Raw genomic sequence first — 15,918 nt, forward strand, 5'->3', positions numbered from 1 at the left:
CTGCCACTTGTAATCTCTTTTGGAACATTGATAATAGTATTTTATTAATGTTAATATATAGGAACTGAAAAATTTGGATCATGGTTAAATGAATTATAATTTTTATTTCTTTTTATTTATTTTACACAGAGTTACACGTTACTTGCAGTGGTCTCATTTACACAAATATACAGAACATGTATACGTTAATTACCACATGGTCCCTGCTTCTGCAAGAACAAAATATTTACTATTGTACACGTATAATGAACTTGTCCATTTTTCTGATTTACAAATATAACTTACGTAGCATTAAAAAAACATTAAATAACTAAAGTAATTAAAATACATAAAACTGATCGATTGATATTTAAACGATTATACAAAAAGATTTGTCTTCCTCCTACAATTTTTTATTGTTTAAAAGCGAAACCTTAAAATGTTTTGGCGTAAGATTATTAACATTTTTACATAGAATATATTATCTATTCGTATGAATTTTTTTTCTTGTGGCAGTTATTAAATTCTTTGGTGGTCTTTTTATGATATAAAAAGTAACGATATTTCGTTAGGAAATCGGTGCTGAAATTCGTAGAAAGACCGATATAAAAGAATTGCAATTATGATGATGAGTTCTGAGTTTAATTATCGCGACTGTAACAAAGGATTAAAAAATTTGTGTAGAAAAGTATAGAAATACGCAGCTGATATCGTTGAAATGGGAAGTTGTAGTATGATTGAAGACAGTTTAAACACTTTTGGCATTTCTTTGGATACCATGCGACGATTTTGACTTTTCCTCGGAGGCTTCTCCTCTGACAGTGAATGTTACGTAGTATTTCTTTGTACGATCTAGTTTCTCAGTTGGAAGAGCTATTATTTGCTTTTCTTCCCCGTGCGTTACTTCCACCTGTAATGAAAATAACATAATTAGAAATTTTTCACGTATATTTATTTTATATTTACCAACTATGCTGACAAGAATTGTCACGTAAAACATCTAGTATATTATATCAATAAAAACGATTATTTGTTACCGTCATTTGTCCCTTTCCACGGCTCTCTATCTTCGGAAGAAGATCCGCTTGTTCTTGGCCTCCTCCACCTACTGCAATTATAATCTACAATCACAATAGGGAAACTGACTCTTTTTGAAAATCTTTTGAATTGAATTCTCGCGATCAGTATTCCATTTCAGAGTTGTTCAATATAAAAATGATAATAATAATTTAAACAATGTAGAAATTAAAAGAGAAACAATTATGAAATGGAATTCTGAAATTCATTTTTCTTAACAAGCCACTAAAACGTACGATATGTATACGCAGGGAAAGACGTGTATGCACTTGTAGCGTGATGACAGCGGTGAGTTTTTTGAGTACATTGCTTCGCTTCCGTGCAAAAGTCTGGGGTAGCTGGTCTTCTTTGAAGCTTTCTTAATTGATCATAAAGAAAGGCTTCAAAGTGTCTGATAAAAAGAAAACATTAAACATCGTTAGGTCATTAATATTTTATCAATTGCCTTTGTATTACTTTGTAGCCCAGTAATTAATTACTGTCGCTTACAAAACTTCTTGTGAGCGAAGGACAGTATGTACTTCCAAAAATGATTTTTATCTTTTCTGCTGTACAGAGCCCTTTTATTACAAATTATAATTGTTATTACTATTTTCCACTTTTCTCTTTTATATTTGATAAATAATAACCTGAATGTTAGGGGTTGGTCGTATTTCGCTACTCCGAGGGTGGGTCCAGACATACCCGCCTTATGGAATGCATCCACCTATAAAAAATACACAACAATAATTAGCTAACATGAATATAATGTACTTAACTTTTAAGTATTTGGTGTACAAATTAATACCTGTCTTTTAACCAAAACTTGTTCGTTCGCTCTTCCATGACGTATCTGTAGTCTCTTTAGTTCCATTAATTGAAAGAAAATCTTCCTCTCGAGATGATAACGGCGCAAGCTAATCTGTACATCTCTGGTTATAGTGTCCATATTAAGAGTCTGTTGTCTAGCACTGTTCGGACAACACTTCATGATTCGTCTTCTTGGTATTCTCGATACTCTTGGACTGGGTTCTATTCCACTGTCCCTGCCACCGCTGTCACGACGTTGCCTTCCTTGTAATCGGTTACTTCCACTTTCTTGGGGGCTTTGAACACGGATCATCCGAGTACGGGTACCAGATTGCACCTATGTGAAATAATTAAAAAAACAAATTAACCCTTTGAAAATTTTATAAATGAATATTTATTTCTTTGAATTTAAAAGAATTTATTTACTTGAGGTAACGAGTCGCCTGCTATAGTTCTACAGGTATCAGGACCTCGAGAGGTCTCCTCTTCGCTGGTACTCGGTAAAACTCTTACAACCCCGATTTCATTGTCCTCTTCCGGTTCCGTTTCGTGTTCAGCGTCCTCTCCAATGGCGTCTCTGATCTCTTTTTCAATCTGTTCATCCTCTTCGTCCCATTCTGGACTCTCAATTACTGCCACTATCGCGCTTCTATCCGGAGAACGTTCCTCTGAACTTTCGAACAAGCATTTCTTCGTCGACGATTTAGATCGTCCGCTTTTCCTAATTTTCCCTGTGGAAGGTCTCGATCGTCTGGCCTGCGCCGATTTCGGGGAACTCGATGAACTTTCGTCGATGTACCGAAAATTTCCTCCTTCTAAAAATATGCAACATGATACGAATATTATAAACCCAAAAAAGTATAAAATTATTAATTTGTGCTTTTATAGAAATTAAACTTCTTTTGAAAGTTTATTGATCACCTGTCGTCAGTGCATCTTCCACGGGATGTTTCTTAGTCTTTTTAATCTCCTCTTCCTCCTCCTGAGTTGTTTGCACCTGTGACGATCCTTGAACAGCTTCCTGCTCAGTAGACATTCTTCTCTTTGAGGCAGACGGTGTATCAATACCTAATGACCCATCCTCTGCTTCTTCTTTCGATACTGATGAAAACTCAACCGATTTTCTACGAGCTGAACGAACATGTTCCTTTTCATTTGAATCTTTGTCTGGTGTCTCTTTTGTAACGTTCTCGGTAACAAAATTCTCTTCAATTTGTCGAGTTTCCGACGTTTCCTCTATGGACGATTTCCTCGTTTTATCTGTCGAAACTTTCACGGAGATATTCTTTGTACAAGATTCACGTCGTTTACCAAGTTCTCTTCGTTTACGACTGCTGTCACTCTTTTTAGGACTTTCATCCGATTGCCTCGAAGACGAGGATTTCGACTTTGTTTCATCGATCGATGGTTTCCTTCTAACTGTGCCTGATTTGTGCTTCGATTTACCTTTAGATTCTTCTGATGTAGATTTTCTATCTTCGTCTTCCGATGGCGGAACATCCTCCACAACTGTTCTTGGCGTAGTAGCTCCACTTTGGACATCCCTCTGACTCGATTTACTTGTTTCTTCTGATTCATCCTGATCTTCTCTGGACGTACGTTCAGATAAGTCGGTTTTTTCACTGTGAGAATCTTGGTCGAGATTTTCGTCAGGTTTTGTTGATTTAGAAGAAGCTTCGTCTTGCTGACTCGGTTGTTGCTGAGAATCCGAGGGACTTTCTGATTCGGTTGTTCCGCGTGCGTCTAACCTGCCTGGAAAGAGGACTCTACAGAAAATTGACAGCATTTAAATGCTAGAATTTTATTATTTCGTTAGTCCACAGAGTGGACTACTTAAATACCTTCCTCACTATTCGAAGATTCTAAGGTTCTATGGTTCTAAAATAAAAGAACATCCAGGATTTTTTAATTCTAACAGTCTAAAGTTTTGAGATTTAAAAATATTAAAATTTTAATTACGTTCATAATGAAACCATAAATAATGAAGATATTTAAGTGTTCCTCTCTGTATAAAAATCTTTTATTTAGACTACTATAATAGCTGATTATTGCCCGAAATGAAGTTTTACCCTTTTCTTTCTTATCTTCTTGCACCTCCTTTTCCTGCACCGAAGACACACCTTTTTTATCCTGATCCCGATCACCATCTTTTTCACCCCTTTTACCATCATCATCCCCATCTCCTCTTACATCCCCCTTTTGGTCCCGTTTCGTATCTTCTCTCTGTGTCTTCTCCAATATAGCCTGTTGCCTCATTTCTTCCACGTCCTTCTTCAAGGTAGCAGCTTTCGTCACAAGATTGCTACGCGATTCATCGCTTTGCTCAACAATGTCATCCATTTTGCTGACACCTGCGTCTCTGGTCACTTGTTCCGTCTCAATTACTTCCGTTCTTAGTCTATCATCAAAAGTGACTTCCTTCGAGGTCTCTATTATAGATTTCGGTGTATCTGGACCTTGATCCTTGTGCACCATAGCGGTCACCACAACGCGTTCAACAGTTTCTTGACTAGTACTATCAGTCACATCCCTACGATACCGATTTTCAATTATTTTCCCTCCATTTGTTTTATCCTCCTCCATCGATGTTCTTGGAGTATCTTGTGGCTGAGATTCGGACTCTTTTGACCCATGTTCTTTGTCGAAGGATTGCATTCGATCAGTGGTGCTATCGCCATTGTCGGAGGTCTTCGATCTGCTCGATTTTAATTTTCTTCTGGTACTACGATGAGTTTTCGTCAATTTTATCTCTTTCGAACTTTCCCTCGGAGTTTTTGATCTTCTTCCAGACACCATTTTCTCGCACTTCTTTTCTAAGGATTTTCTTACTACCACTACTTCTAGGCTATCGTCGCTCACGCTTTCGTCATCTTCTTCGTCTCTTCTTAATTCTTCCCTCTCTTCTGTACCATTGCTTTTGCTCGATTTACTTTCGAATCTTTGCCTCGTATCCTCCAAGTGGTCGTAGCTGTCTGATTCTATGGATGACTCGCTGGAATCGTGTCTGCTTTTTGTTGATCGTTTTCTACTTCTTTTTCTTCTTAACTTGTGGTCTTCGTCGTATCTGGAATATTTAGTTCCTTATTTCACTTTAGCAGTTAAAATTTCAGTTCAATTAACTTAAATAATTTTTACCTTGCCGATTCACTACGAGCTCTCCTCTGATGATCTTTCTTCGAAGACGTTTTTGATAATCTAACTTCCTCCTCGCTGAAACTACGACTATCCTGACGAGCTAATTTCCTAAGATTTCCTCTTCGTCGTGTTCTCTTTTTTTCTATCCATTGTTCCTCGTAATACAGTCCTGGCAGTTTGTGACTACAGCTTCGTCTACGAGGGCTGCTTTCGGTATCGCTACTACTGTCCATGTGTTTCATTCGCAGTTTTGCTGCAAATACTGAAATCAATAGAAGGAAAAAGAACATTAAAAAGATAATGTATTAAAATAGCTGTAAAATAAAAATTCAGTAGACATCTAATGTTTTCATTTTTTGTTAAATTCATATTTTTGTAATCACTGTATCGGACACCCGCCCGAGTCCACCCGATGTTTTCCGAACCGACCCGAATAGTCGGGACATACTAGTATGTACCTAACCTGACCTTTGTTCGGCACAGTCTTCTGCATCCTCAGCTGCTGCGCCGTGGTACCTCCGTGCATTTGAATTAATTTCGCACAGTCCCTGTGCCCCCTGTAAAGTGCGGCATCCAATGCAGTCATCAGATTGCCTTTGTTGGTTCGAAGAACCGCATTGATCCTCGCACCATTATCCAAGAGAACCTTGCACGCGTCCAAATGTCCATGAAGAGCCGCCACGTGTAAAGGTGTCTTCCCATCGTGTGTAGCGACGTCTAAGGTGCTTGGACGTTTTTTCGCCAGCCATTTTATTAATTCGATTCTACCCGATGCCACGGCTTCATGGGCGACGCCGGTTCCTCGTACTGTCCTTGCATAAAGTGATCCACCGTGTTGCGCCAAGATCTTCAGGGTCTCTAGTTGACCTTTGGCTGCTGCGCAAAGCGCTGGTCTGGAATGTGTTCAATTTTCATCTTTAATTGAAATATTTTTCCATTTCGAATATAAGTTTAGAAATCCGATGCATTTGGATCTCAGTGAATCTTCTTTTGAAATTTCTTTTGAAAATCGATGATTTTTCAACTGTTTCTAAATCTTGCCGACACTTACGTTCTACCCTTTCGATCCTGACGATTGGGATCGGCTCCTAATTTGAGAATCAAAGCCGTGGCATCGGCGTGACCAAGAGTGGCGGCGTAGTGCAGAGCCGAGCACCCATTATCGTCTACATGATCGGGATGAGCACCGCAGAGGTTCACCAAAGCCTCGACGCATCTCGCGTGTCCTCTAGATGCGGCGCAGTGAAGAGCCGTCAGGCCATCCTTGTCTGCAGCTCCTGCGGCAGCTGAACCACCGGCTCTGTATTTCAATTATTGTTGAAATTAATTTTGTTTAACAATTCAGAGAAAGAAGAATTGTTGAAAATATCGGAAACAAGATTAAAACTATACAGCCTTCGACATAAGTACCTACTTTTCAACATCTGTTATTTTGACAGTCCACGTATATCCAAAGACTATAAATGATAAAGAAAAAGAAAAATTATTTATTTTCATCGAGGAAATGAAATTCTACCTCGCCAGAGCTAACACGGCTTCAACGCTGCCAGCACTTGCCGCCCATAGAATTGGCTGCCTTCCGTCTTCATCTTTCGCGTTCACATCGGCACCAAATTCTAAAAGGGTTTGAAGAACCTTCAAGCCGACCTTTTTCGGTACAGCAAGTTCGGCAGTAGCGGCTGCACCGCAACATTGGGCAGCGTAATGAAGAGGAGATCCACCGCGAAGATCAGGTGTTGATGGTCGAGCACCCGCTGCTAGTACCAACCGAACACACTCTGTTTCTCCACACACTAGACAACAATTGCAAAATTCATGTTTTTGTAAGTGCTAGAAATACATTATTCAATACTTTGTATTGATAAGAAAAATTAATTAACTAAGGGGACGATGTAGTTTCAAACTCAACGCTGTACATAGCAAATCTGATTGAGAATCTTTTAAATTAAATATCTAGCATCTGCAATAATTAAGGATAAGATGTTATCAGTTTGAATTTAGAACACGTCGAAGACACGCTGATATTAAGCAGTAAACCAGTGACCAAGTAGGTCGGAAATGTTATCTGACAAGAAGTTTCTTCCTTTCATCGCTCAAATTGCTTTCGCTCTCATAATTAAGACAATCGTGAGTTACACAGATGAAATCACTGATAAAAACTTTCTTTTCTATCAGACGAGCGAACGCAAGAGCGAGGCGATTCCGGCGTGCAGTAATAAATCTTTGGTCATTTGTATACACCAAGGACGACTATGGTCAATCTCGTGGATTATCTCGGCAGGAGTGTTGCGTGTTCTTTGGCGAACCGGAATTACGTCACCTCCACTGACCCACTAACTTTAACTGACCAATACACCCCTTATTTTATCGGAGATTTATGGAAAAGATATGCACCATGGTTAATTCACAGTTTCGGAAGAAATCGTGAGCTCAGCAGTTTATCAATTGACCTTTAATCGAATCTAATTCACGAATATTTTTTTCCATCAACTTGAATAATAATCTCAACCTACGACCATAAAATAAGGAACTTTAATAAAAAGCAGGCATGTAAAAAGAGAAATGAATTCTTAGAATTACTTAACACAAATGACCATAAATTCTAATGGTATGCCGACCTTGACACAGAACCAACAAAATCAAATTGGCGTAATAACGCGAGGGATTAATTTACATTTAATTTCGAAACGCATATTTGCGTGACCCCGTATGGATAATGGGAAATTAAGTACCGGTGGCCCAATGAAGGACACTGTGACCCTCCAAGTCCTTCGCGTTCACATCGGCACCGTTTGCTAGTAATACAGCTACCAGTTGGGTATCGCCTGCGATTACTGCTAGATGAAGCGGTGTGTGCCCCTCGGCGTCCGGCGCGTTCACCAGTTCCGGCGCCGCCGAGGCGACGGCACCTCCGGTTCCAGCATCCATGCAATAATGCAATGCGCTCCTCAGAGTGCGATCTCTGTAACCGATCGTTTCCTCTTGTTCCTTTAACAGTCTCAGCACCCTTGCTCTGTCGCCCTGTTGGCAAGCATGCATCAAGGGTGTCGCGCCGATTTGCAGAACTCTGGAAAAATGTTTCACCTTTTCATGGTTTTTAGCACGATCATGTAACAAAATTAGGGATAATTGTGATCAAATGAAACTCAGGTTTTCTTTAGGAATCTTCTGAACATTCCAAGATGATTTTTTCTTAAATTTGAAAATTTTTACCATTTTCTTTAAAAATAAGCAAAATTATAAAAATGTACAGTTAGTTAAAGAAAAGCATGCATTTTAATGGTTCAATATTTTTCGACTTGATTTTTCCTTCGACTCGCGAAGGAAAATAAGAAAAGCTGTTCTAAACTAGCTACGAAGAAATGCATATCGATCGAGGGGGAAAGTGTACCTGTAAGGCCTTTTTCTCTGATGATCCTGATAACGTATAGCGCTGGGTATATCACGCGACCACTGAGTACCAGGAGTTTTCTGTTTCTGACGATGATTCCTGTATGGTGTCAGCGGGGGCAAGGACACGTCGGCCACACTTTCCTGGTGTCTCGGTTTTGTCTTCTCCTGGACCTTCAACGGGATCGGTGGAGTCTTAGTGTCCATGCCCGTCTCTGGCACCGGTTCACAACTGGTCTGACCTCGCGTGAAAGCATCTTTCGCCCTCTCGGCCGATCGAATTCATCGCGCCAAAGAGAATAATGTCCGGTTCCTTTACCCGTGAACTGGGTCAGTGCTTAGAAAAAGATTGAACAATGTAAACCTTCTTCGTTGACCTAATCATGTATGTGTATTTTTTACATTAACCCTTGAAAGGTTGAAGGATGGAGGGCTCGTTAAGTCAATCGGTTAGAAAATATTGAAACTATGTGATTTTTTTTAATTACGGTATTTTCAAAAACTTATTTCTTTTCATTTATATCCTCATGATAAAATCAGATCAGAATTCAAATCTCCGGTGAATGAAAATAAAAGCTTTCATTGGACTCACTGATTTCACATCAGTTTTACTATTCTACTACTGTCCATTACTACCGTCTGACTGAAGGCGCTTAATCTACTGGCGCGTCAGTAGTAAACACAGTCACTGCGTGACTGACAATGAACGCCTTGTAAACCGTCCCAATAATAATCCCTGCATACGGTTAGACACATCCGCAGTGATACAGCAATGCGATTCACCGGATATCTCTTGAATGACAAAGAAGCGAACGCGTACAGTTTTTCAGTATTTCAGTAGTTGTGGGGGGGTAGGTATCGATCGGCATGCCAGTTTTCCAAGGGATTTCATTCAGCAAGTAAAAATAGAGGATAGTGTAGTTAATGATGAGTTGATTGACGGCGAGGCCTCGTTCCTGCAAGAACCGCTGACACAATTGCAGATACCATCAGGGGTTTATCACTAAACTCGACCCGAATTTAAAGGCTCGGTTACTGACCACGTGGTGGACTGACCAGGTCACTCGCTACCATAGAAACCCAACGCCACAACACTTATCACTGCTAGAGAACTATTATTGCTAGATTTCGTGGCAAGGTCGACCGTGAGACCAATTTTCATTCTTTTCCTTCCTCTCCCGTTAAAAATGATTGACGTTGAGTGATATTGGTTAGCTACATTTCGTAACGAAAGGATATCTATCTAAAATTTGACGAACATCCACGTGTATGTACATATGTACGAGGAAAATAGGATGATACGAATCGATTGATTTTCAAGGAAAAAGAAGTTTGATAAGAAATTAAGCGGCAGACAAGTGTGCACGCTACTGGCACAGCAACACTAAACGAAATTACTTCCATCAGCTGTCGACGTATGCCCTTGGAAATCACAATTAAATGGAATTGTTAGGACGGGTGACCTGTCGAGAGTGAGAATTCAGAAGACAGATAGAAGAAAATCCTGATCATTTCTTATTTAAGATAAGAAAAATGAAGAATATTACAATTTTTATTAGGCAGAGTAGGATTAAGATTTATTGAAATCTTAATTTTGGTGTTAATATTAAAAATAATTTAGAAAAAATAACGTGAATGTTTACACGTAAGTGGTGGGGAGTCACAGACTTATATACAGGGGGCCTCCTCCCATACGTCGTCAGTCATCTCGGGACCGCTTTCGGGGACAGACGGGAGTCCGGGAAAGGGGAAACCTCCGAGGAGGACCGTGAAAAGGGGGATGGGGGGAACCTATCAGAGAGAGAAGTCCGGAACGTTGCCATTTTTTCTAGGGAAGGCTAACTGAGTTATACCAATACTTATTTAATTCATGGTATAAAGCAAACAGTTTCCTAATTTTTGGAACAAAGCAGATATTATCGCAGCAATTTTCTCTGCACTTTGAACGATATTAGCATCGTTCTTAAACAGCAGTGTCTACGTTCTTAGGCTGTTTCCCGTCACGTGTCACGCTATCGCGGAACCAGACTTCTAGCCAACTCATAATGTGCGGAACGGTAGCAGGTGAGAATCGATAGTAGTTTCGGAGCTGTGATCTATCCTTTCAGAAGAATTCACCTTGATAAACGACGATAAATTGATCCAATAAATTTGCGGGAAATGCGTGCTTCAGAAAACGGAAAGCCGCTAGGAATTTGTGATACGCGTGTTATAATATGTTCTTAACGGCGTGTTGAGCGTAAGAACCTGTGACGGAATAGTTACCGTCACGAATGTACTTCTTTGTCCGCCTGAATTGCAACATATCGATCTCGGAATAACTAAGAAAGTGCAAAGCGCAGAGACTAGAAAATTGAAAAGAAAAAAGTTGAATCGAATAAGAGTAATAGTACAAGTCGATTTCTATTGGAACCTGAATTTTGCATTAAAAAAGATTTTTTTTTCAATAAATTTTTTAATTTATGACAAGTGTTATTTATTGTCTCGCGTTCCAAGTGTGAATGCAATAGTTTACGTGAAACAACATTTACGAATTTTTGAAAAATATGATTCATAAGATTTTGAAGGGTAATAAAACTTTCGATGAACTTGCAGGATCGAGAAGTCTGAATCGTTATAAAAGCAGCGTGACTTGAAGGAAAGTGCATCCTAAATTCCAGGAATGTTTCACCTGAAAGAGTGAATCGACTAACAAAGTGACGGGTGTTTAATGATAATGTACAGAATCGAGCATGGTAGTCATTCTTGTGAAAAATGATTGTTCTAATAACAAATAAATTTCTCTACATATGAAGATATTTCTAAAAACTTTTTCTAGAGACAGTTACTACACTTGATGCTGTACATATGGTCGCGTTAGATTTTTCTTAGGATTTCCTAAGGTTTCTTCTAGGTTTTCTTTAGGTTTCTTTAGGATATCTCTAGGATCTCCTTAGGATCTTTCTAAGACCTCTAAGGTCTTAAGTCTTCTTAGCCTCTTTCTAGAGTTCCCTAGGATTTCCATAAGATCTCCGTAAGTTTTCCCTGTAATTTTTCTAACTCCTTTCAAAATCGAAGGCAAGTGAAGGCTCTTCTATATTTACTCTTAACCGAAAGAAATCTACGTTGCACCTAAGTGTACGTACGACGAACCCACGTGTGCACGTGTTGCCGTAACACGGCGATGACTGAAAATCGTTATATCGTTGATTCACTGTGCTGCACGTCGATCGTTATTGCTCCGTTAATAATTCTCGGAGGCCTTCGGTCTTCGTGATGGCGCGTCGTTAATATTTAATGATAACATCTCCAGTTTCACGTGAGATTACGTGCGCCGTGCAGTAACAATGCTTGATTCGTCACGTTTATTGGTGACCGATCGATGATCCTCGATCGAAGTCGATCGGAAGCAAAACATGAATACAATTGTACTACTAGCCCGAAAGTATACGTATCGATTCTTTTCTACGTGCACCCTATAAATTGACAAAGTTATGGCAAATTTTAGAAATCAATGTTGACCAACTGACCCCAACTTGTACCTAAGCCATACATTAATAGTAGAAACAGGCAATATTTTTTTTATGCGATTGTTTCTTTAATTGATTAAACTTGATTAAACTTGTGAAATCATCAACACAGAATTGAGCGCTTCATTTAAATATTGTGGCTATACGTTAGGTTTTATAACACGTGGGAGTTCTACTCACGCTGAATTAAGGTCACAAAGGGAATTAAAAGATCGTATAAACGTGTATCTTATTTGATCTTACATCCGACTTATGACTGTACCTTTATTAGGGGCACAAAAAGTCTTTATCGTTTTTAAAGCAATTTTCTTCATTAATTTTTCTTTTAAATCAAGATACTTTTCGTGTACATTATTCTTTAACTTGTATGAAAACTTGAAACGATTTTTATCTTTTCTGATACATGTAAAATGAAAAACTATAGTAACGAAGTAAGCAATGAACTATTGAGATGAATAGAATGTTTTATGAAATTAGTGGAAATAAAAAATTAGTAGTGCTAAATTGATTTTTTAGCATACATAATGAAGATTTATATTTTACATTAATCTGATATTTAGTATCATATATTAATTTGTATTTTTCAGTAATCTTATAGTGACCCAAAATTTATCAATTGTATTTCATGTCATTGAAAACTTTAAAGTTGTAAATATTTTCTGTATCATTATTATAATTATATTATTATAATTAGAATATAGTATTTGTTATAATAGTATAATAATTTACTTAATTTTCTTCTTTTTTCAATTGACAATTTTAAGCTGCAAGTGCATAAAGCAGTAAAATAAAAATCTTCAAAATGTGCTTTAAAATGCATTTATTTATTATATTATTACAATGATGTGTTTACTTAAAGGTAAAAAGGATCATTATTTACAAGCATTTACACGTGCGTTTATAGTTACAAATGTAAATTGTTTGTATTAAATATTACATGGAAAAGCTATGTTAGGTTTAAATCTTACTTTGTGGAAAATTGCACTGCTATTTTTTGACCATTTTCCATCGCGTTGGACAATCTTGAAACACGTATAGGACACTGGTTAATGTTTCGTCCATGAGGTTCGTACGTTTCGAAAATTGTGTAGCGCACCACGCGAGGGTGGGACGCGCACTGACATCCCTTTGCTGCCGCGACCAGTTAATGTAAGGGTTGCTTAGCTACCACCGTTTCAGTAACGTATCAACAGAGACAGAAACATTTATTTTGTCATTCTTGGAAAATCTTATTCTTTATTTCCACCTACTTATCTTTAATTAAAGTAATTTACACTTTTGGTTTATATTTGATGTATACTAGATAGTATAATAGCAATGGAAAAGAGACATTCATTTATTCAAGATTTTAAATAATTAATAATTATACGTTGATGAACATAAAGAATTTTATATTACTGTTTGATACTGGTTATAATGTACTCACTTCTGAGAATTTCCGATTTTGTTTATAAAGTAGTATATATTGTGATTTCTGTTTTTAATCAAAGTAACAGAACTTATAGTATATACGTTGCATGGACGAAAGGTATATAAAAAATGATTTTATAGATATGTAAATATAGTTCAATAGTTAAATCAAAGTTCGTGAAACTACTTTACAACTGGGGGTATAGCTCAGTGGTAGAGCATTCGACTGCAGATCGAGAGGTCCCCGGTTCAAACCCGGGTGCCCCCTAAGATCTTTACTTTTGTCCTTATTGCATTTTTTAATTTCTTTTTCTGTTGTAATGAGAAAGAATTACCAGCTAAATTTTAAGATCGATTGCTCTATCCCCGCTTAACTGAGCTGGAGAACTTTCATAGTTCTCTACTTTCCGGTGATCGATTTCCGTACTTCAACGATTAAAGAATAAAGAATAGCATCTTAGCGTTCTTTTAGTATAGATTTTTTGAACTTCCTGTAATTATTCGTCAAAAAAAAGTTATTAATGATTTTTCCTTCCGTTGTCAATTTTTAAAAATTTGACAACGTCATCTAGTGGACAGGATCTTTTCGCATAATTTTAAAAGTTCCGTAAAATGGCACTTATTTTGCCAAAAACAGGAATTTTCTATTTTGTTAATTACTAAGTTCGCCTAATAGTTCTACTATTAGCTGGCCAAAGCAAGCTAGAGTGGAAACGAATCTCTTTGGTCGCGGCAAGTAAAACCCGAACTTTCTGTTCATCAATGCTATCGTACTATGTATTATACATATAATGGCCATCTTTTATCCTATGGGTATCCTCCCATGATCAACTGTAATAATGGGTACATACAGAAATTATATGAAATTGTTAGAATCTTGGCCACTGGATAAATCAAAAGCTGCGAGGTAATTTGATGTAATTTAAGAAATTTCATTTTCCTCCATGCTCGCTCAATATTTTTATTCTGTATATGGTTGTCATCATAATAATGTTCTTAAGTTTTCGTTTAGGTTAGGATCTTTGTTTGAATCTTTTGTTGAGGTTAGAATCATCGGCTTCAATTTTATTTACACGCTTATTACCATTTAATATAAAGCATATATTTTACATTATGTTATAATAATGATATGGTACTTAAGCCTAAGCATTTTACTATTGATTATTGTATGAAATTTAAGTACGGTTTGTATTCATTTTAGCGATCTAGGTCAACATATTCGTGATCAATTAAAAATTGCATTTGCAAGAGGTGAAGCAACCACTCATGTGGATCGTGAATTATGCGATCGTTATTATATGAGCTTGAAGAGAATTTGCTCTAATCATTATGGTCAAATGTATGCTCGAAGTCATTCAAGTACTGCTAGTGGGTTAACAAAAGACCAATGTAATCTGGCACTTAGACCAGAAATGCTAGAATATTTTGAAGAGAGAAGTAAAGGAATTTTTACACGTGCATTTTCAAAGATTGCAAACTACTATAATGCTAAGAAAGCTGCTCAGTGATACATACTTCAGCTTTGCCCAAAGAAACATACACTTCTTATTTAAAAAACAGTATGAGACAATACATTGGAAAGATATTAAAAAATATAGCCAGAAGGCAAGTAAATGTGATGAAAATATAGAAAATGTACCACACATACCGGTTATGGTTGAAGAGGTATTACAATATTTAGAACCATCTTTGGGTAAAACATACATTGATATGACATTTGGTTCTGGAGGGCACTCTACCAGAATATTGGAATCGTCGCCCGAGGTAAAAATATTTGCATTAGATAGAGATCCTGTTGCACACGAATTTGCAAAAGAGTTATCTCAAAAATATCCTGGACAAGTAATACCTTTGTTGGGAAGATTCTCTGAATTGCCACAGTTGCTTTGCGAATATAAAGTAAAGACAAATAGCATAGATGGGTTTTTATTTGATTTTGGATGTTCATCCATGCAATTTGATGTTGCTGAAAGAGGATTTTCTTTGGCAAAAGATGGACCTTTGGATATGAGAATGGATGGTTTTAGGTGTCCTACAGAACCTACAGTAGCTGAAGTTTTAGAAAAAATAACAGAGAAAGATTTAGTCCAGATCTTGAGAACTTATGGTGAAGAGAAGCATGCCAAAAAAATTGCAGCAGCTATTATTAACGCTCGATTTGCCTTTAGAAGTTTAAAAACTACTCGTGAATTAGCTCAACTTATTGAGTCTGTTATGTTTCAAGGAAGACACGACCAATTAGGTAGATTTGCTCATTGCGCTACAAAAACGTTTCAGGCACTTCGAATTTTTGTAAACAACGAATTAAATGAAATTAACTATGGTATTATTGTTGCTGGATCGTATTTGAAAGTTAATGGTCGCTTGATAACAATTTCTTTTCATTCTTTGGAGGACACAATAGTTAAAAGGCATATTACTGGAAACATACAGGAGAATGTAGCTAATAAATTACCATTACAATTTGTAAATTATTGTAAATCTTACGATTCATTAGAAATGGAGTCTCTTAACAAATCACCTTGGAAAATGTTACATAAACATGTAATAACACCTACTCCAGAAGAAGTAGATATAAATCCAAGATCACGTTCCGCAAAGTTTAGGGCAGCAACCAAAGTAGTGTAGA

General features: G+C 37.3%; 3 protein-coding genes, 1 long non-coding RNA gene and 1 other non-coding gene across 6 annotated transcripts in view; 4 read left to right on the forward strand and 1 right to left on the reverse strand.

Moving 5' to 3' along the window:
- Positions 1-15,918, forward strand: part of LOC117603023 (uncharacterized) — a 124,770-nt gene that overhangs the window by 6,069 nt on the left and 102,783 nt on the right. The gene's annotated exons all lie outside the window — the stretch shown is intronic.
- LOC117603010 (uncharacterized) lies at positions 131-13,028 on the reverse strand. The gene is made up of 15 exons (XM_034321696.2): positions 12,848-13,028; positions 8,372-8,707; positions 7,713-8,047; positions 6,497-6,773; positions 6,032-6,280; positions 5,449-5,873; positions 4,981-5,242; positions 3,915-4,909; positions 2,767-3,597; positions 2,272-2,660; positions 1,844-2,182; positions 1,686-1,762; positions 1,293-1,447; positions 1,017-1,087; positions 131-889 (listed from the first exon to the last, which is right to left on the reverse strand). Exons 2-15 carry the CDS (start codon positions 8,575-8,577, stop codon positions 728-730), a joined length of 4,773 nt encoding a protein of 1,590 aa, XP_034177587.2. The 5' UTR covers positions 8,578-8,707; positions 12,848-13,028; the 3' UTR covers positions 131-727.
- TRNAC-GCA (transfer RNA cysteine (anticodon GCA)) lies at positions 13,486-13,557 on the forward strand. Its single transcript has one exon. It is a non-coding gene; the product is annotated as a tRNA-Cys (tRNA).
- On the forward strand, positions 14,039-14,797 carry LOC117603014 (ubiquinol-cytochrome-c reductase complex assembly factor 2). Its single transcript, XM_034321709.2, has 2 exons — positions 14,039-14,196; positions 14,491-14,797. Exons 1-2 carry the CDS (start codon positions 14,129-14,131, stop codon positions 14,795-14,797), a joined length of 375 nt encoding a protein of 124 aa, XP_034177600.2. The 5' UTR covers positions 14,039-14,128.
- Positions 14,775-15,917, forward strand: LOC143305218 (putative methyltransferase-like protein 15 homolog). The gene has a single exon (XM_076691296.1). It carries the CDS (start codon positions 14,775-14,777, stop codon positions 15,915-15,917), a length of 1,143 nt encoding a protein of 380 aa, XP_076547411.1.

The sequence above is a fragment of the Osmia lignaria genome, chromosome 12 (genome assembly GCF_051020975.1).
Source record: "Osmia lignaria lignaria isolate PbOS001 chromosome 12, iyOsmLign1, whole genome shotgun sequence".
Taxonomy (NCBI): domain Eukaryota; kingdom Metazoa; phylum Arthropoda; class Insecta; order Hymenoptera; family Megachilidae; genus Osmia; species Osmia lignaria.